Here is a 23,068-nt window from a genome sequence, read left to right on the forward strand (position 1 = left end):
ATCAAATGGGATTCATCTCAGGAATGTAAGGATGGTACAACATTTGAAAATACACCAACATCATCCACTACATAAACAAAAAGTAGAACAAAAACCACATGATCATCTCCATAGATGAAAAAGCATTCGACAAAATTCAACATCCATTCATGATAAAAACTCTCAACAAAATGGGTAAAGAGGGCAAGTACCTCAACATAATAAAGGCCATATATGACAAACCCACAGCCAACATCATACTTAACAGTGAAAAGCTAAAAGCTTTTCCTTTAAGATTGGAAAGAAGACAAGGATGCCCACTCTCCCCACTTTTATTCAACATAGTACTGGAGGTCCTCACCACAGCAATCAGACAACACAAAAAAATGAAAGGCATCTATATTCGTAAGGAAGAATTTAAACGGTCACTGCTTGCAGATGACATAATATTGTACATATAAACAGTAATGAGTTCACTCCCAAACTACTAGAACTAACAGCTGAATTCAGCAAAGTTACAGGATACAAAATCAATACACAGAAATCTGTTGAATTAGCAGAAAGAGAACTCAGGAAAACAATTCCATTCACAACCGCATTAAAAAGAATAAAATACCTAGGAATAAACCTAACCAAGGAGGTAAAAGGCCTTTACCCTGGAAGTTACAAGCCACTCATGAAAGAAATTAAAGAAGACATCAATAAATAGAAATACATCCCATGCTTATGGATGGGAAGAATTAATATTGTCAAAATGGCCATCCTGACTAAGGCAATCTACAAATTCAATGCAATCTCTATCAAAGTACCAATGACATTTGTCAAGGAACTAGAACTATACTCTAACATTCATATGGAAGCATAAAAGATTGAAAAGCCAAAGCAGTCCTGAGAAGGAAGAATAAAGCCAGGGGGATTATGCTCCCTGACTTCAAGCCCTACTACAAAGCTACAGAAATCAAGACAATTTGGTACTGGCACAAGAACAGAGCCATAGATCAACGGAACAGAATAGAGAGCCCTGATACAAACTCACATATATATGGACAATTAATACACAATAAAGGAGCCATGGACATACAATGGGGATATGACAGCCTGTTCAATAAAGTGTTGGCAAAATTGGACAGCTACATGTAAGAGAATGAAACTGAATTATTGTCTAACTCTGTACACAAAAGTAAAATCAAAATGGATCAAATACCTGAATGTAAGTCATGAAACCATAAAACTCTTAGAAGAAAACAAAGGGCAAAGTCTCTTGAATAACATGGCAACTTTTTCTGAACACATCTTCTTGGGCAAATGAAAAAGAAAGCAAAAGGAACAAGTGGGACTATATCAAAGTAAATAGCTTCTGTACAGCAAAGGGCACGATCAGCAGAACAAAAAGGCATCCTATAGTATGGGAGAATATTCATAAATGACATATCTTATAAGGGGTTGACATCCAAACTATATAAAGAGCTCACACACCTCAACAAAAAAAGCAAATAACCTGATTGAGAAATGGGCAGAGGAGGTGAACAGACACTTCTCCAAAGAAGAAATTCAGATGGCCAACAGGCATATGAAAAGATGCTCCACATCATTAATCATCAGGGAAATGCAAATTAAAACCACAATGAGATATCACCTCACACCAGTTAGGATGGCCAACATAGAAAAGAAAAGGAACAACAAATGCTGGGGAGGATATGGAGAAAGGGGACATTGCTGGTGGTAATTTAAATTAGTTCAACCATTGTGGAAAGCAGTATGGAGGTTCCTCAAAAACCTCAAAATAGAAATGCCATTTGACTCAGTCATTCCACTCCTAGAAATTTACTCTAAGAATGTAGGAGCCCAGTTTCAGAAAGACATGTGCACTCTTATGTTTACCACAGCACCATTTTCAGTAGCCAAGATATGGAAACAACCTAAGTTTCCATCAGTAGATGAATGGATAAAGAAGATGTGGAACATATACACAATGGAATATTATTCAGCCATAAGAAGAATACAGATTCCACAATTTGCAACAGCATGGATGGAGCCAGAGGGTATTATGCTCAATTAAATAAACAAGGCAGAGAATTAAAAGCATCGAATTATTTCACTCATTTGTGGAATGCAACGACAAAGCAAAACTGAAGGTACAAAACAGCAGCAGATCCAAAACTCCAAGAAGGTACTAGTTTTACCAAAGGGGAGGAGTGGGGGAGGGAGGGAGGGAGAAGGGAATTGAGAGGTATTATGATTGGCACACATGGTGTAGGGGGGGGGCATGGGGAAGACAATGTAGCACAGAGAAGACAAGTAGTGACTCTGTGGCATCTTACTATGCTGACGGACAGTGACTAAAATGGGGATGAAAGGGCTTGATAACATGGGTGAATGTAGTAAACACAAGGATTTTCAAGTGAAACCTTCATAAGAGTGTGTATCGATACCTTAATTTAAGAAAAAAGATATGATTACTTAGTGGATTCATTGCTGGACAAATCTTTCAGTAACCTTTCAGTTCTTTCTTATTTTACCACACAACTTAGGGTATTAAAAATCTGAACATTAGAGTTAACACATGCTTAACTTACTTCTTGTTAGAAACCCTAAGACCAGAGCTTGCCTGCCTCATCAACTCTGTAATTAGAATGAGATTAAAGCCCAGCACTGAGTATAAATATATTCACTATTTGCTTCTGTATTCCAGACTATTGTTCAAAATTATATACTCTATATCTGACAGCAACCATTTGCTAAAATCAAATGGCAATTGCCATCAATTAAGAAATGCTAGGTTTCTTTGGGGTTGGGGATGATCTCACTGTATATCTGGTTTTTAAAGATTTTCGTTGTTGTTTTAAATGTTTTACCTCCTCCCCATCGCAGGCATCTTGCTAGATCATTGCCGGTCCCAAGAGGCAGAATAGCAACTGGAGGATGCTTGACTACGTTAGCCTTTTCTGTGGAATGGAAAGATTAAAATAAAATAAAATTTTGACCACAGATAGGACAACAGTAAAAAACACAGCTTGGTGTGAAATGAAGGCATTCCACTAGGTACTTATAAACAGAAAAGGTTACATTTTATAGATAAATATGCTTATAAATTATAACTAATTTGTATGCATTTGTTGCAATTTAAAAAACACTAATAAATACCACAATTCACAAAGTGACAGGAATTTTCAAGACTTATGCTTGAGGAAAGCATCTTAAAAATCTTGACCCAGTTGGAAATTGTGGTGAATTTGATTTAACTCCATTGAAATTCTCAAGGATGCCAGTATATGCAGCATAGGAATATTCATACAGGGATGTCACCAGAGTGAACGGGTTGAGATTCTTTGTAAGTCCTTTTGCAACATCAACTCTAGGTACATTTTACTTTAAGGTATAAAATATTTTGAAAACAGTGGAATTCTAAAAGCTAGGAAAATGCTAACAATGTCATTTTTTTTTTCCCACCCATGGTGCTACTTTGTATCAGACGAAACAATGTAAAAGCTGGGTAATTCATATATCAGCAGGTTTTTTTGATATTCAACTTTCATAACATAGTACTTTAGGTTCAGAGCAGTAGAGATCTCTGGCCCTGAAATTCCATATGCTTTTGTTTGAACCATCATATGGCCTGAATGACTCTCACAGACATAATTACTTTTCTTTATATTTTTCTCCCCTCTCAATTGTTCAAAGTCAGTAGGTGTCTGTGTGTAAGAATGGGGAGGGAATAGATTATTTAAGGATGGGCCACAGTGCAATAGCTAAGACTTAGATTCAGGAGGTAAAACAAACCAACAATAGTCCACTGTTTTCCCTAAAACTCACAAATTCTCAGACACTGTTCAAGAAACTCATCAAATTTTACAATTCCTGAATTCTGATTTTCTCCTAAACAAAGCATATTAATACTATTTACATCTTCTACTGGAAGACCGAAGAGCACAATCTTCACTATTTCTTTTTTTACAAATGTTTGTAGATTAAAGTTGTTAGATGCTTATGAAAAGTATACTGACATATATTCATTTTTAATTTAAATATTTCTGCATTTATGATGAGAATATTCTCACCTGCATTCTGACTAAATAAAAGTTTACTTCAATTTATAAAGGTAGCAAAACTTCTTTAAATCAATTCTTTCTTTTTGTGAAAGGGTCTGTTTTTAACAAATAATTGTTCAGTACAATAAAATGGAATGAGAACTAAATACATGAATATTTGTTTTGCATTTATTTAATAAAGGGCAATTCATGATCTATTTTGTGAATTAGTAGTAAGTTCTGACAGTTTACTGCCTCTAAAACACCAGATTATTTTTCTAAATTTATCAAGCTTTTCTTGTGATACATATTTACCTTTTATCTTCAATCAAGCAGTCAATTAACAGCTATAAGATTTTGTTCTAATTATTTAACTTCTTCATGCCTTAGGTTCTCTATCTCTGAAATGGGATTATCAATACTATGTCACAGAGTTGTGATAATTAAGAGGAATGGAGTAAAAACCTTTACACAAGGCCTATTAGTCCATGAAAAATAAAAATTGCTATGATGATGATAATGATAGATGATGACATACATGTGCAAAGAAGGTAAGGTTTTGAGGCTCCATGCTTAAACAAAGTAAGAACTATGAGACACAGACTTCATCACAAATGCTAAAAACTTCTTTGGCTCCCTCTCCAGGGCAAGGAACCAAATGGATTTTGTAGAGCACAATTTGAAAATAACTTTGAGAGTTTAGTAAATTCCATGAGAAATGGATTAGAAAAGAAGGATTTCTAGATACTTGTAAACTATTTTGTCAATTAAAATTTGGAATATAGAAGAATAAATTAAACCAGTAAATAGTGTGCAACATGCCAAATAACCAATTAAGTCACGGTAGCATCCAAAGATATCAATGCATTAAGTATATAAATAAACAAAATTTACACAATTTAAGGTTACCACTGTTAACCCCAGCCACATTAAATATGTGTCTTCGTTACCTATGCAGTCCAAAATCCACCCCACGGTTCCATCTCCACCACAGGCTAACACTCTGAAATCAGGAACATCACGGAAAAAGTTTAACCTGAAAAATAAGCATGTTATGGCATATGACTGATTATTATAAAGTTAGGGCTTTGTTTAGTTTTTCATTCTCAGGATTTCATTTAATGAAATACATTTTAATTTTATGAAAGGTGTCAAATAATTCCAATGATTTCATTGAAAAATATTAAATTCTTACCTAGGATACTGTTCTAAAATAAAATAATTGTTTCAATTTAAAGATGTTTTAATTAAATATTTGAGATTCTATAATAAATACATTTTATCAATCTATAGTTTAAAAAATAAATTATAATAATTTTCATTATGATATTCCCCAGATATAATGTGCATAATCCAGAGTGACATATACTACATTGTTTCATTTAATGTTTTGATTAACCAAAAGTTATCTTTTGAATAATTATTTAAATGTGACTCTTAGGGAGCTAAGTATGTCTCTGAGAGTTTTCTGCTGTTCTCCATTACCGGGAGGAATTGATCAGGCTGCATTTGGGGTTCTAGAAATCCTTTCAATGTTTCCTTCTGACTTCCAATCCTCAAATAGGTGCCAGGTTTCCCCTAATCTTTTGACAGGGTCTGCAGTGTTTGCTGCCCAGATCACTCAAGTCTAATTGCTGGGTGGGCTGCAATAAATGCCTGCAGTCTCTACTGCTATGCTACTGCATGAAGCTTGCTGATTAATGCAACTATCTGAGGAAAATTACAAAGGCAGGTAATGCAGTCAGTAACACAGTCATTTCTGCTTATTTCCTTGCAATAAAAGAATTGAAACAGGACAAAAATACTTGTAATATGTCTCCACCTCCCTTGCCCCAGAGATAATCACTAGTAATAATATATTAGGCAATCATCCAAGAAAAGTTTCTGTTTATTTACATATATGAATGTACACATAAAACAATTATTGCACACATATTTTTAACATGAATAGGATTATGAAATATTCTGTTAATATATTTGTAGGCATTTTTTTAATTTAAAAATGTCAGAGATCTTTGTGTCAGCAGATAGTGTTGCATCATGATTTAGAATAAGTGAATGTATTGTATAAGGGGCACATTCCATGATTAAATAAATAATTTCTTTTCATGTACTTTTTAACTAATTGTAGTGTTTCTCTGTTATAAAAAAAAGTAAGTATTGTAACTATTACTTGAAGTACATTTATGTAAATGCGTGCATATGCTCTGAAGGTTAATCTTCTGAAAGGGAAAGGTCCCACTACACCATTATATTACTGGTTGAATGGCTCCCACTGTAGAAGACATCAATGTTCATTTCTTAGTGACTCCAAAACACTGTATAAAAACAAGTTTATGATAGTTCTCCAACAATAGTGAAAAACACTCATGCTGCTAATTGTATCTTTCTGTAGGCTTACAAGAGATGTGTGACCTCTTCTGTGAACTGCATCTTCAAAGCTTTGCCCCTTTTCCCACTGAGTTTTCTTTTATTATTATCTTATAAACTCTATATATGAATGATATTGTTCATTTCACTTAGCATTATTAAAAAAATGTTTTGTTAAAGTAATACAAACTGTATAATAGAAATGTATAAAAACTAAAACCTCACCATCTGATAATAAGAACAATGAATATTTATAAAATGAATGTTCATGAATTTCCTTACATATTATACTGTGGTTATTTACATTTTGTTAGATGTTGCAGTATTTTCAAGTCTAGTACTTATTGGTTTGCTTAAATTACGTATAATATAAATGCCTATATACCAATTGCCCACTCCAAGGGTGGAGCCTTTCCAATTACATAAACCCCTGTGCTCTTTTCCTACAGCACCCCTCCTCCTCATGCACAAAGGTGACCACTATTCTGAATACTGGATTATCGTGTGCATGCCAGCAAGGTGTTGCTTGTTTTTTGCTTTTTCCACTTAGCACTGATACTAAGATTCATACACATGGCAGGTGCAGTTCTCTCCACGACTATCTGAAGTTATTTTATTTCTACTGTTAAAACCCATATATGTGAATAAGCCATTTTTCAATTCACGCTGACATTTGGAAAGGTTAGTTTAAGTATTTACAAAATTGCATTATCAGATACATTTCCTAGTACTCATGAGCAGTGGCTACTTTCAGAGCTGAGTATACTTAATATGGAACTTTTGTTTCCCAAGGAAATTATACCACTGCATACACTCATTAGCAATGCAGGTAAAAATGTGGTTGAGCTCATCCTCTAACACTTCTTAATTTCTTAACACTTCTTAGTTTCAAGTGTTTCCTCTTCCATGCAATGCCTGTTCATGCCATTTACCTCTTTACTCATTTTATTTTCTTATCGATTTGTAAAACTTCCTTATGTGTTAATTTTCATCATTTTGTTTTATTTTTCCAAATATCTTCTACAAGTTGATTTTTCTTTTATTTAATCAATGTGTATTTTAATGAACAAGATCTAGTTTCAATGTACTCAAATTTATCAATCTCTTTATAAGTGTCTAGCACTTTAGCCTTCCCTCCTTCTTTCCTTTTGGCTGTTATGCAACAATTTTTCACTTTATTTTTTAATCCATCATTTTATTTATTGGATAATTCAACTTTCTACACTGCAAACTCCATCATAAATCAGACTTCTTTTTGGACCATTTCTATTTGATTCATGAATTTGTCCATCTCTACACCAGTACCACACTCTTATAATTGCTATAGCTTTATAGTAAGTCTATATCTCATAGAGCACGATGAATCTAGGCTATTATTCCTTCTTGCTTTTCTATACACATTTTAAAGTTAAACTTGCATATTCCATAAAAATGAAAAATAAAGCAAATAAAAACCAACCATGATTTTGATTGGAATTCCATTAAGCTTTTAGATCAATTTTAGGGAAAAAAACATCTGTAAAATATTAAGTTTCTTCATCCATGAATATAGGATTATTCAATTTATTTAGATATTCTTTACTGTTCTGCAACAGAAGTTTAAATTTTCTGGTTACAGGTCCTGAATCTATTTTATAGATTTACTCTTGGCTCTTTTACAGTTTGTGTTGGTATTTCTAATATTTTTAAATTGTTTTTAGTATTAATGTTTTGTTGCTGGTGTATATAAAATATATTGGATTTTTATATATTGACTTTATAAGTAGCCACATTAATCTTTTTTTCCTGTTGCCTATATTTTGTTTGTAGATTCATTCGGTTTCTCTGTAAACAATTTTATCATATTCTAATAACAATGCTGCTATTAGTGATTGCCAGTCCTCATAACTTTTTATTTCCCTGTCTTATTATGCTGACCAGAGGTACAATACATTACTAAATGGGAGTATTCACAGAGAAGATCCATATTTCCTTCCTGAATCTAAATGGAATATTTCCAAAATTTCCCTATTTAGGATGATGTTTGTTACATGTATTTTCTTTTCCTGAGTGACACCAGTTATAAGGTTAATAAAGTTTCCTTACATTTCTACTACAGCAAACATTTTTACTATGAATCAATGTTAAATTTTTTCTACAGATTTTGAGAAATTGATATGCTTGATCTTAATTAGTAATGTAGAAATACATATTTATATATTTCTGTACTATTAAAACATTCTTATGATCCTTCCATATACCCAAATTGGACAATATTTTTATAGAGAATTGTATTTGGCTTGCTAATATTTTGACATTTTGCATTTATATTCATGAATACAATAGACTTACTATTTTTCTTTCTGATACCACCTCAAATTTTTATCAAAATCATTCTGTCTCATGAAAGAAGTTGCAGAATGTGCCCTCCTTTTCTACTTTTTTGGAAGCACTTATTTAATTTTGGAAGTTCCTTAAAATTGGTGGCCCTTGCATATAAACTATCCAATTTTTGGTGAGTCGTTTTTTTTTTTAAATAGTTTTAAAGGAAATAGTTTCAATTCCTTTAGAATTATTGGAAAAAAATTCTTCCTGAATCAGAATTTGCTAGTTATGTTTCAATATTAACTTGGCTGTCTTCTAAGTTTTCAAACATTGTGTCACTGAAGCCTTCAAAAGCTTTTCAAACTACACCAGTAGCTGACACGTTTACTGTAGGGCTGGTTGTTCTGGTGAAAGCCTAACCATCCATTTCACTCACCATTGTTCTTCTACTCCATGATGATGTTTCATCTGTTATTCATCCTTGTTTTCTTTTAAAATTGTCATCATTGCTTCTTCAGCAGCATCCTACCCCCAAACATAAACCCCATCTGACTGTCAGACCAGCTTACTCTCTGTAAATGAATTGCTAAATGGATTGAAAATTGACCTATCTGAACCTCTTAAAACCACTCAATCCACTCTTCCCTAGAGATTCATTCATTACTTACTCCATTCCTTCACTTAATAGTAGCCTTGGAAAATTATTTCATCATTCTTAGCCCCAGTTTCCTTATCTTTAAAATGGAATTAAAACCACCTATTTGGTTGAGCTTTTTTTCAGAAATATTTTTATGCAAATTACATTGCCCTAGCCACAGGTTATTGCTAATTATTTTCTCCTTCACTAAAAGTATTATATATTTATAGTTTAGCATGTCACTCCTCTATCTTCTCATCCTCTTCCACCCCAGTGTTGTGGCAAAATAGTCACAAAGAAGATGTCCCACCAGCAAAGCTGGAGGGACAGTGGAGAGTTCTCCCATCTCCAGTCTGAAACTGTAGACAGTGAACTACAGGGGGACCTGCTTAGGGCACTGTGGACAGAAAGCGCAGAGGTAAATAGCAAGTTTACCTCTTGAGAACAAGCAAATCCAAGACACTTGGCAAGAGCCAAAATGCAGGGCTCTCAGTAAGAATTGACTTTTTACCCATTATGCTATAAAGGTCAGCAGAAGTGAGGCTCCCACTTCAGAGGTCATCCTAACAATGGGGAGAATGAGAGCACCAGGTTAAGAGTCCTGTTTGTAGAAACTTCAGTACTGTGTACTATACTTTTCACCTACTGATTTCAGAGGTAGGTGAATTAGTAAATATATTTTATTTATACTTTACTTTATTTACACTTGCAGAATTAGTAAATATAGACACTTTTCCAATGAGATAATCATGCATGGCTCCAATTTATGCTATTTTAATGAAAAATTATTGAAATTAAAACTTAAAATGATTTATAAAGCAGATAAATAAATTCTGAATCTTCAATGTAGCTCATTAATTATCTCCTAAAACATTTGCTATTTATCTACAATACCTAAATTTGAAAGGGATCCTATGTTAATGTACAGGTCAAATGCTTTTTTATGACATTTGCTCAAGAGCCACCACCATAGAATACCCTAAAAGAAAAGTGGGTGATGAGATTATAAAAAGAAAATCTAGATATTTCATCTAGAATCAGAAATCTACTTTGCATTTTTAATAAGGGTTAAGATAAAACTGATAGAGAAAATTCAGGAAGTTTTGATTTGTACCTGACAGTAATATTTAAAAAGCACACCTGGAAAACTTTTTAAGAAAGAAAAAAGAAAAACTGCAGTAGTGATTCTATAATCTTGGAGAGTGTTTTATAATCAGATTTTTTAAATGACAATGTGCAGGAATTTCTTTATTCCAATGTCACATTTTATTACTCAGCAAAAATAAATGATACTGCCTTTTATATATAATTTTCATGTATCAGAAATCAGATTAGACATACAAAAATAAATATATAGTTATTAAACAGTGTACATATTACACATTAAATTATAAAATTATATTAATTGATAATTAGAGGAAACCAGTGTGAGATTCATACTGTTAGCATAATGCAGAGTAATATTCATATATATATTTCTTTGCATTAAACACAAGGTGAAAGGATTAAGTAGGACTTTATCATGTCATCAACTCCTCTCCTTTCTTTTCTCTTCTTTGTTTAGAAAAAATAATTTACTTCCATAGCTTGCCAAAAGAAAGGTCTATATTCTGATTAAAGCATTTTGAGTCAGAAACAAGTATACTTATCTATTATTATTCAGCTCAATTAATAGTCACACCTGCATGTACACAGTTGCATATTATTACAGTTACAAAAGTAGCTGGCTTCACAATTGCTTCACTAAAATCAGGCTGAATGGAGTGTGATGTTGCTATTTTTTTGAAATTATATTTCTATCTAGAAAACCAATTCCTAATACTCTCCACCTTGTTCCTAATACCTGGACTGCATCTCTACATACTTTGGTATTACTGATATTATTATTGATGCTACAGCCACTTTGAAAAATCTACACATGAAGCAACTATGTCCTCCTGTTTCCTCTATATTATTTATTAGAAAGTAGGTAGGGTTATGTTTCATCTTTTTCTGTGAATCTTCATAAATATCAGCTTCAAAGTGATGACTCATCAATTGTAATGTGTATCCCCCATCATTTCAACTTAAGATAAAACTAATTCTAACCATATCCTTCTATCTCATATATGTACTCTATTTTACCAATAGATTATTAAGATTGGGTAATCTAGAAAATGTACCTGTTTCAACAAATAGAGGTAGTCTTTTGAAAACATTGCATGGAAGATTAATTTATACTGTTTTGTATGAGATGACATTTCATTTACATAAGTGCAATAGTTATAAAAAAAAGTAATTTGGACTCATTATTATAAGTCCATTCTACTCTACTGTTGTTACATCATAGGCAGAAGTAACTTTTAGAGTATTTAAGAAAATATATATCCCAGAGAGCCATTAATAATTGAAACTTTAATTTCACTCTGGAAATCTCAGAGAAGAGAAGGAGGGACAGAGAAAGGTAGAAAAGCAGAGAGAAATGTCAAGGAGAGAAAGAGAAGCAGAAAATGAGAGAATATTTACTCCTGGGAAACCTCTGATGTTATCTCATTAAATAACTTTAATAGCCCCTGAAGAATGAAATGTTTTAAAAAGGAGAAGTAAGCAATAGGCTCTGTAATGTGGTCTAAATAGTTGTCCCTTTTTGACCAGAGCACATCATTCCTAGAAAATGTATGTGTTAAAAGGAATATCAAATTATTTCAAGTCATATTTACTTCATTATTATAGTAAAATATTTTTATAAAGATTTTACTTTAAAATATAAATTTATTCTGGTATGTGGAAAATAGCAACATTTTTAGATTGTTTTAAATATATATAAACATAAATTAGTAGTTAAAAGCCAAGTCAATGAAGAACTTACAACAACCTTTTTATAGTCATTTTTCTTTCAACTGTAAATCTAAGAGTTTTCTGCAACTCAGTATTTACCTATTACTTTTAGTGCTACAAATATGCAGTCAAGTTTATGGTCATGTACATATGTCTCCATCCCTCAAAGTCCTAATGTGTGTATATATATATATCTGTTATGTGTACTAATGTATGTACATAGCTGGAAATGCTATTAGGAGTATTTCTATTAAGTTTGTAAGTTATGTGACTACCATATAAGTAGAAAGGACTGAAACATTTTAAGTGAAGCATGAAGTGAAAAATAGTTTTAATTTAACCAGAAATTACACATATTTCTTGATCTTTCAAAGAAGTTAACTTGGAACAAACAACTCATGCTTTTTCTTAATATTTCAAATTGGAAAATAGTCTGTGGCCCAAAGGATACAGTCTAAAATTAACCCCTGAAATTCAGCAGCAGAAGCAATTAGGTTGCTTGGGTCTGTCTGGTAAATCTACTCATCCATTCTTCATCATAATGCTTGTATTATTAGTAATTAGGGTGAGTTTTTACTTTATATGCATCAGATCATTCCACCAAGTTAACTTTAAATGTGAAGTAATAAGGTATTTTGCATTAGGAAATAAAGCTAGACCTCTACATACAGAGGGAAAAAAAAATACTTTGACTAGGATCAAATGCTATAAATGCTAAGTGCCTAAGAAAGAGAGGTATGTTTAATGAAAAATACATATATCTAGAAACATAACTTTATAGATGACATGGCAGTTCACTTATTTAATATGCATTTATTAACTACCACTCTGTACAGGCACTGGGTTGGAGTCCAGATATTCAAAGTAAAACTAAGTCCTTACCTTCAAGTATCTCACTGGCTCAATTGAGAAGGCAGACAAAAAAATACACAGTCTAGGTCGCTTATAGGATATTCTTTGGGAGCAGATCATGCAAATTAAGTAGAGAGATATCAGGGTTGGCTTAATGAAAGTGAAGACACTTGAATTTTGAAGCTGTGGTAAAGTTAATTCTCTGATGAATTGGGAGACAGGCAAGAAGAGGAACTGACTGAAGGGTCAATATATATAAGGAGGGTGGATATAGGGCACGTGGAAAGTGCTTAGATGAGAAATTCTGGACAGAGTGAAATAATGCATTGTCAGAGAGAAAGGGAAAGTGAATGGCCTTTCCATTCATCAAGTTAGGGATTCATCAGTGAGCAAGTTTGAAAAGGGTGAAAAAACTAGTATTAGATTTGCAAAATTTGAGATACCTATGAAACACTAGCATGGAAATGGTGCCTAAGTAGTTAAATAAGTCTCTGTGGGATTTGAGACAGATGGCAATATTCAGAAGCAATCCTTGATACAAAATATACTGGATAGCAAAATATACAATTGATCAAAATCATGAAAGGGAGTAAGAAAAGGAAACATAAAAGGCAGGCTAGAAGGATCATGTTGGAGCAAAACAGAAATGGATTTGTTCTTTTAGAGATTAAAACCTTAACCAAGTTATTTTTTTAAGTACTTAAATCACAGGTTTTTCTCATCTGCATATAGAGAGAATGGCCCACTCAAAAGGTTGTATTCTGCAAAATCTCTGGCCCATACCTGACAATTCACTGTTATTTTATTATTATAAAACTAAGGAAGAATATGCACATGAAATGAATGGAATTCTGATTCTAAGAAAACATGACATTCAAGGGATGGGCTATGGAGGATGTATGCATATATGTAACCAGAAGTAAATCCAGAGATAGGAGACAATGATTTCCTAATATTCAAGGGAGAAGTGACTTTTAAGAAAGGTGAAATTAGCCAAGACTTTATTTCACGCCTATAAATTTATTAATAACAATAGTAGTCTCAATGGAGAGTAGAGTAAAAACCCCAACTACACTGAAGAGGAGATGGAGAAGTGGAAAAACAGTTCATTTTATTAAGAATTTAGTTATGAAGAGAACCAAAGGGATCAGAAGGCAAGTAGTTTTATATTTGCTCACAGATTTTTCAAATTAAAAAAAGGAACTTCACCAATTTTACATGTTACTCATTTTTTGCAACTCTGCAATGATCTAGGAATTATTTGTTTACATTTCCTTCGGTTTTAAACCTCTCCTCTATCCATTCCTATTGTAGTTTGTGCTTATCGTAACACTTTAGTCATTGCAGTTGCTTTCATAAACTAATAAAATCATTCTAATGCAGTGTGCTTATATATTAAGAGAGCTCACACACTTGAGATAGTCAGTGGAATAGGAATAGCTCAAGATGTAATAATGAGGGGGTAGATATAACGCATGAAGTGTCAAAGAAACAAGAGGAGCTGAGACCCAGAGCAGAAGGTGAACATTTAGGAGGAGAGAGAGCACACATCAACTGAGAGAACAGCAAAGGAAGTCAAGGAGGATATGAACAATTCCATTAAGTAGCTACCTGATATTCTTTAAATTTTTAAAAAGATTTTATTAGATTTTCATATGAAAATTTTGAATAATATTTTTATGAAGAGATGAAAAAAAAGATCAAATTGAAGATTTCTGTAGGTTGATTATTTCAATATTAAATTACCTTAAACTTGTTTGGCTCTTGAATGGCAGAGTTTTTTTGTTTTTTTGTGTGTGAGGGCATCTCTCATATTTATTGATCAAATGGTTGTTAACGACAATAAAATTCTGTATAGGGGAGTCAATGCTCAATGCACAATCATTAATCCACCCCAAGCCTAATTTTCGTCAGTCTCCAATCTTCTGAGGCATAACAAACAAGTTCTTACATGGAGAACAAATTCTTACATAGTGAATGGTAGAGTTTTAAATGTCAGAGAGAGAAATAACCTGGAAAAAGGTTATTAGAGTAGTATTACCCAGAGACACTTGAAGGAATTTCATTATTTTAGTGACATAAGATTTGAGCTTTATTTGTTTTCCAGTAGTTTCTTGTTGACTCTAGAATCATCCAAATAACTGAATAATTCATGCCTGTGTATGTGGAAGAATTATCTGTTTTGTTCAAAGTCAATTGGCAATGCTATGACTGGTTTCTGTTATCTGAGGCACCGGATAAATGTATGCTGGATCAATTTATATTATTATTGCTTTTGTTGTTGTTATTGTTAAGCTATCATTTCTCTCTTTACTTAGTTGTTGCACTGTTATTCAACAATGTGGATTACACTGTCCACAGCTAGAGATGTGCATGTTAATTTTAATGTGTGAAGCCATAAAAACCTGATTGTTCTATGAAGACCAGAGAAAAATATATATATTTCCTCTTTTCCAAATATTTTATACCTCCAAATAATTTATTCAATTATATCACAATAAGCATCAATAGGAATGATCAACTTCTATGACACAGACTCTAGTGTCAGACATCATTAAATAGAACAGTCAGATTCAGAGAAAATTTATATTACAAGATATAATGGAAACAAACCATTTCTGCCTTCCTTGAAAACAAAGATTAAAAGGGAAATGACCACAGTTTTTTGGTATTTACTAGATAATTCACACTAGGGATTAGCATAGTTTCAATACAGGAAGAAAAGCTTCTACTCTATAAACAAGTGTTAGAAAAGAAAGAGAGATAGAATGAGTAAAGAGATGCATACAAAAGGATGTTTAAAAATTCTGTGTACTACAGAAAAATGGGGAAAAAAAAGAATGAACATGTACAGGCTCAAGTTGACAGATAAATATATATATATATATATATATATATATATATATATATATATATACACACATATATACACATATACACATATGTATTAAATACATCTATAGTGCAGTGGAAAAGTAATACACCAGAAATGGTGATGAAACTAAATCAGGAGTACTAGATTAGTAGGGAGACATTACAGGATAAAACAATTTACAAAGCAAAACACTAGTAAGGGAACCATGGCGAAAGTAAATCTCCCAACAGACCCAGGATTAGGGAGAGCAGAGCTAAAACCAGGGATGGCAGGAGTCATGCCAGGTGAGCAGGTTAGCCATGGGATGAAGTGAAGGATTACAGCAGAACCTGGTCAGTGTCTCCATTCAGAGCAGCTACCTGTGGCAGCTGCCTCCAGGATAATAACAGGATCAAGAGCTTTCTAATAGAAGTGTAGGTCTGTTACTGGGGACACAGTGTGGGTATTGGTACAGGATAGAAAGAGAGCATTCTCATAGTAATTAAAATGAAACTAGAAATTCAAAGGAAATCTATGCAAACTCATTTTTTTAAAACTTGAGAGACTAACATATTGGGGAGAGTCACTGACATTGAATTTTGAGAGAATAATTAAGGAGTTAAAGTATATAAACTGGTCTATTATAAGAATCAACAAACAGATCAATAAAGCAAAGGGCAACAATACTCTAACTTTTATATCATTTCATCATTTATGAAATATGTCAAATCAGAGGTGGAATAGTATATGAATGAATAGCTTTTTGGGGACAACTAAGTTTCAATGTGATGGGAGAAATATGTTCTATCCCTACTTAGTCCATATCTGTCTAAGAAAAAAATGCAATCCTTAAAGATTACAGGTCAGAAATTTAAAATAAAATGCAAAAGTAATAAAAGAAGATATACAGGAACATTTAATAATCTTGACTTGAAGAAAGGCTTTTCCACAGCATATAAAATAGAGAAATCATTCCATACATAGAAGTGGCAGATGAAAATTTTTAAATATTTATATGGACAAAAAAAAAAGAAAATATATGAACTGAAAGCACACAGAACAAACTAGAAGAAAACATTTGCAACATATACAAAATGATGATGTTAATGTTTAGGCAATGGGGTCTTAAAATGAACATAAACAGGACAAATAAATCAAAAGGAAAATGAGCAAATAAAAGAGCGTATGCTTTGCATAGTTTAGTATATATAAGAAAAAAATGCTTCTTTGGAGCACCTGTTGGTTTGGCCTTATTTGATCATGGGTAAGTGGGGTTCTCTCTCTCCCTGTCTTCACTCTGTGATCCAAGCTAACAAAACAGCCAATATTCAGATTACTGCTGGTTAGTGTGGCAAAGGAAAAGAAAGGGGAAAGTCCACTTTCTGCCCATAGTTTATTGTGAAAGAAAGAAGAAGCCCTATGACCACTCTTAATATCTAGAGTTAAAGGAAGTAAAATAAAATCAAGTGCCTGGGAGGAGACATGGAAATATTTGAAAGAAGCACAAATACTGTTGTATAGCACTGTGCCTAACCAGAAAAGATAAATAAAAAACTAATACAGTCCTATACAAACAATACTACAAAAGTCACTACAAAATAGGTCATTGTACTGGGTAAAAATCTCTGACACAAAGGCAGAAGAAATGTTTTAGGTTTCAGCTACACATTGAACCAGTCGCAAAACCAGGACTATAGACTTTACAAGTGTTTCATTCTTCATATCATTGAAATCATTTAACCAGTTCATATTTGTAGTTACGTTTTCTCATTACATTTTTGCACATTGAGACTAAATGGTAGGATAGAGAAGAGAAAGTAGTCATTTCCAGAGAACCAGGACTTGAAGCTGGATATAGTAACTATATGAGACTGAGTTTTCTACATTTTAGGAGGAAGCGACTGTTTTCAGTTATTTATTCAGCAGTAGCCATATCCTAACTGACATAATTTTTCAATTTATGTGTTCAGAAAAGAATGGATATTGACAAGTGGTTGGACTGTGATAAGTAACTACTGTTTAGTCCACCCACATCTTTCAGCCTCAGGTGACAGCATCCTCATTGGTCTTTGAGGAAACAAACCATTTAGATACAGTCAACAGAACTGTCAACCAAAATGTCCCATCCCAAACTAATCAAGGCTATGGTATGAGAAACCAGATAGACCAATGCTTCTCCTGGAATATAAATCTTGAGCAGAGAAATAAGAATACCTAATGCAACTAGAATCAATTCCTCCCAGCAGTACATTTACCCTGATATTACTGCTATTCTGTTTCTTCAGACTGTTCTAATCCCTATCTTTACTGAAACAAGTTCTTCTTTTTTCTATTAATTCTATGAGCAACTTCATAATTTCCCAGTAAACTTTATTTTGGATAAAAAGCCAGGGTATATTTCTGCTGCTTATAAAAATGTAAATCTAATTAAGACCATATTCAACTTTACAACATGACAGACATGCAAATAAAAATGGCAAGGATAAGTATACCTATCACATTAGAAAAAAGTAGAAATTACTGAAGATAGCCAATATAAAGGAGGTTGTGGGAAAAAAGCATTATATACTTCTGGGTTTATAATTCAATACAACATTTTTGTATAGCACTTTGGCAGAACCTGCCATAATTAAATTAAAAAATATCCCCAATCAAGCAATTTTACTTATATAAATCTATGCTATGAAAATATTAGAATATGCTTTCAAAAAACAGATAAATTGATGTTAACTTACTAAATTTGGTAATAATTCAAATGCACCGACCATCTAAATGTTTATCAGTAAAGGAATAGTTAATAAAACTAAGGAACATTAGGTACCTTTTAAAAATAATCAAACAGATCAGTATCTACTGAACTCAAATAATACTCACCATATGCTTTTGATTAAAAAAGAGAAGTTTCAGAGTAATAAAATAACTATACTCCAAGTTATATAAAAAAAAATCTATCTATACCATGTGTGTTTCTATATATGTATACCTAATATACCTAATACATATATACAAACATTAGGTTTCATGTTTATAGAAGAAGTTCTGAGAGGATATATACAAACAATTTGCGATTTTAATCCCTCAGGAATATTAGTGCTCGAACTGGTGACTTTAACTTGTTTTTCTAATAACATTCATTGTAGTGTGAATTTTTACAAGTACTTTTATTTTTTCAATATATTAAAATAGATTAGAGGATAATAGAATGTCTAAAATTGAAAGAGTGAAAGGGAACATGTAATATATATTTAAAGTGGAGTAGAAAAAAATAAAACGAGAAAACAAAGCTAAAATAAATATTATTGCAATGTATTTACAAAGAGCTACAAAGTGGTCATGTTATTATTTGTTAATATTACAAATAATATTTGTACAAATATGTACAAATAATACACATAAAAATTAATTGAAGACATATTATGGAGTGAGCACATTTTTATATGCTTCATAAGCATCATCCCATTTAATTTCACAGCTGTTCTATGAGGCAGGTACTGGTTTTCCCATTTTACAGAACAGTCAATGAAGACACATAGGCTTATAATTAGCTGGGTCAGTAAGCATTGTATGTAAGTATAAAATACAGGCAAATCCTGGATTCACTTGGGTGGAACTGAAGGGGTCTTGGAATGGCTTAGCTTTTAAACATACAATTCCTTCACCCTGTAGAGCTGTAGAGTAAGAGTTACTTCTTTGAAGTTCAGAGAATATTAAAGAACAGGAAAAAGAGCCACCCACATTGAGCTTCTGTGTTAATAACAAGACTTCACTTTTGCTCGGTTTTATCTAGATTCCTGCATGTGGCTCACCTAGCCAATAATCTAATTATTATCCTTTAGATTCTGGAATCTGGAGTTTGACAAAGGCAGTGTCTGAACTAGATTCCCGTGGTGAGCCTGACTCCTATAGAAAGGCGGTTCCATACATCACTGCTAAGCACTTAAAAATTGGCCCTGGATAGGAGGCAGCAGGGAAGGGAAGAAAGAGATGAATATAACTGTGGGAACCTATGCTAATTAGTTACATTTACCTACAGTTATTTAACATAAGACATGATGGTATAAATTTGAATCAGAGCATTTAAGAGAGTACAGACAATTTCAATATTTAGTTTCTAGTTTCTGAGACTGACCTAGAAGACTTATTTTAATCATACTGTTTTTTTTTTTAAGAAGCTTATATAATAAGGTTTATAGAGCTTCTCTCTACCTCATCTGGTCTAATGTTTACTCTCAGGTTGATAGAGAGAAAACAGGTCAGTGGAAGATGACATTAATTGTTTAACTAGGCCAAATTAATGACAATTTATTTCAGTGCATGCTGGTGACATCAAAAGTATATAGTTTCTGTTGAAAAAATAATTTGATTTTACTGCATTTTACCTATTAATAAAGTACCTTATAAGAGAGTGATATTCATTAGATTTTGTAAGCAGTAAATGAAAAAATCATATTATAATTTCTATTCTTTGTTAAGCAGCTTTGCTTTACTCTATAGATCTATATTCTACATATAGCAAGGCAAGCGAGGAGAGCAGTTCTTTCTTTAATCAGCTGGTTAGACGGTTAAGCATCAGCTAGTGTGTGTGTGTGTGTGTGTGTGTGTGTGTGTGTGTGTGTGTATAGAAACAGGCTATTTTGAAAAACACCTGCATTTGTTTCTCTTATGTAGTGAATAGCCATTGTTTTTTGTATACTAATCTGGCTGCTGTATTCAAATAATATTATTTCTCTGTATGTCAGGCTTCTTATTTAATTACCTAATAGTAAATGAGTTAATGGTAATGATATTATCATTGGACTTACCCTGGCATCGGCCCATTTCCAGCAAGACTGTAAACTTGACGAGGATTTAGTAGATACTGGAATTTTCTGTAAATTCTATAAAGATGAAAATATTGAAGGAAAAAAATTAGTGATACCCCAAAATTTTAAATAAATATCATCCATGTTATAATTTTGCATATATATATATAGTTATAATTAAATGTATTTGATAAATTTTGCATTAATAATGTTAGAAGCATAATGGCTTAATAGAAACTTAATAGCTCTTTAAAAAAGAGGTTTAGTAGCCATTATAAAGACAATATAGCTTATAAATCATTCCAAGTATGCATATGTGTTTAAAACATTCTTTATCCTGTTTTTGTACATTATTTAGCTAATTAGATTTCAAGGTGTTTTTTTTTTAATATCAGCATAAAATTACTTAAATATATCCTAATTGATCCTTGTGAAATGTATAGGTAATTGGGCCAACCTAATAGAGATGTAAACTATCTAACCCACATATAAAATGGGATTGTGCACATTGTATGTATATATGTAAGCAAAGAATGGGACTTCAGCTGCCTAATTATTTCATATAATCACCTTGATCAGTCAGCTCATAAAATTGCTAAACTGTTTCAACAGACATCTATTAAATAATTCCTTTTCTTCTGGAAGTAACTTTTGTAAAACTAATGCAACTGAAATGTTTCTAAGTACATACATAGCCCTAACAGAATTCTTAGACAAATTACTAAAAGTAAAATATATTTAGTTTTTTTAAATTAGTTTTTATACACATGTGAAGATATTCCTTTTTATTTTACAAACACATTCATGTTAGCTGACAGTATTCTACTACGTATCAATAGATAAAAGTAAAAACAAAAAACAAAAAACATGTAGTTTGAAAGGAAAACCCTGATGGGATCCCATAGCTTATGAAAGATGCCTCTTATGCATTTGGGAAAATTTGTATTTGCATTTATAATAGCTACCCTTTAAAACATATTTCCATTTCCTTTGACTTTGAATGGTCCCTGTTAGTGAATGAAGGACAAAACATAAGTAAGTGGTATGCATATAGGAGCACACATCCTCCTCTCTACCTTAGCTTAACATGCTTACGATTTTAGTGTATCTATACATGTTTTCTGTTTAATTTAAAATATTTATATGTATTGGAAGAAGAGGAAGGCAGATAGCCAGTTAGGCGCCATTCTACATGATTAATGTTATCTTAAATTGAGGGGAATATTCTTCCCTTAAAAATGTATTTTTCATTTTTCTTCTCTTGATCCTTCATTTTTCTCTAATTACCAACATGAATTGAATTCTTACCTAATTCTTTGTGAAGAGCTGACTTTTATCAATGTCTATTATATATATTATATACAACTGACAGACTTGTAGCAAAGGAGAAAATAATTTTAGCATTATTATTTCATTACTATTTTACATCTCTAAAACTGAGGCAACTATTCTCTTTAATAAAGCATTGTACATATTTTTAATTATTGTTACTGGTTATTTAAAAGAATTCCTATCATGTGTAACAAAAAGCACTCTTCATTTCATTGACATAAATCTGGAAAGCTAAATGGTAGGAAAGGAAATCACAAAATTCCACTATTTATGGAAATACCTGAACTGCATTATTTGGTAAACCACAACAGAAATTTCTGTTTTATTATCATAGTCTCATGTGAGTGCTTTTATCTGATTGCTCATTTTTTTATTGGGATTAGTAAAGACTTCTAGGAATTATTAAGGCAAGTACACCTGCATTTTGTTTTTGACAGTACTTTTTCAGAGGATGTAGATTTACTCTTCAATGTGGCGACTTTCAGATTTTTATTAAATATTATTAATCATTAACTCATTACAAAAATGAGAATTTTGTGTCTGCCAGAATATCAAGATACCTCACAGATCAGCTCATTTTTACACAGATTAAATAGACTGTGCTTCTCCAGGATATATGGCATCATGTTCTCCAAAATGCACATGCAGAAAATTATTATATATATTTTTTTCTACAAGCTGGATATAAATTCAGGTAAAGAGAACTCAGATATCTGAGATAAATAAATAAAAATATTTATAAAAAGCCATTCTTAAATTTAAACCTATAAACAATATATTACATATAGATATTAACCATTTATTTCATATTAAAGTTAGTAAAACATGAGAAATAATGTTTTTAAATATCTTTATACCATAATTTTAGTTTATATATGATATAGAAAATAAATCTGATTTTTAAAAACATACCGTTCTCCTTGTTTCCCACCACTTTTGGGGTTCACAAAAACTAAAAGTGGATGAGTACCAGGAACAGGAGTAATCTAGAAGAAAAGTTAGATGTAAGGACAAATCATTCATACTTTATATAAAGTAAGAGGACCCACTGTTATTTTTGTCATGAAATATCAATTAGCAAATTCAAGAATAT

At 32.2% G+C, this 23,068-nt stretch overlaps 1 protein-coding gene across 7 annotated transcripts in view; it reads right to left on the reverse strand.

Moving 5' to 3' along the window:
- The window catches only part of DGKB (diacylglycerol kinase beta), a 749,649-nt gene that overhangs the window by 435,791 nt on the left and 290,790 nt on the right, over positions 1-23,068 (reverse strand). For all 7 annotated transcript variants that reach the window (XM_057504557.1, XM_036894568.2, XM_036894565.2 and 4 more), the window contains 4 exons: positions 22,888-22,961; positions 20,644-20,718; positions 4,958-5,043; positions 2,835-2,924 (listed from right to left, as the gene is read on the reverse strand). In XM_057504557.1, the coding sequence (XP_057360540.1) occupies positions 2,835-2,924; positions 4,958-5,043; positions 20,644-20,718; positions 22,888-22,961 (325 nt within the window). The remainder of the gene's footprint in view (positions 1-2,834; positions 2,925-4,957; positions 5,044-20,643; positions 20,719-22,887; positions 22,962-23,068) is intronic.

The sequence above is a fragment of the Manis pentadactyla genome, chromosome 7, assembly GCF_030020395.1.
Source record: "Manis pentadactyla isolate mManPen7 chromosome 7, mManPen7.hap1, whole genome shotgun sequence".
Taxonomy (NCBI): Eukaryota; Metazoa; Chordata; class Mammalia; order Pholidota; family Manidae; genus Manis; species Manis pentadactyla.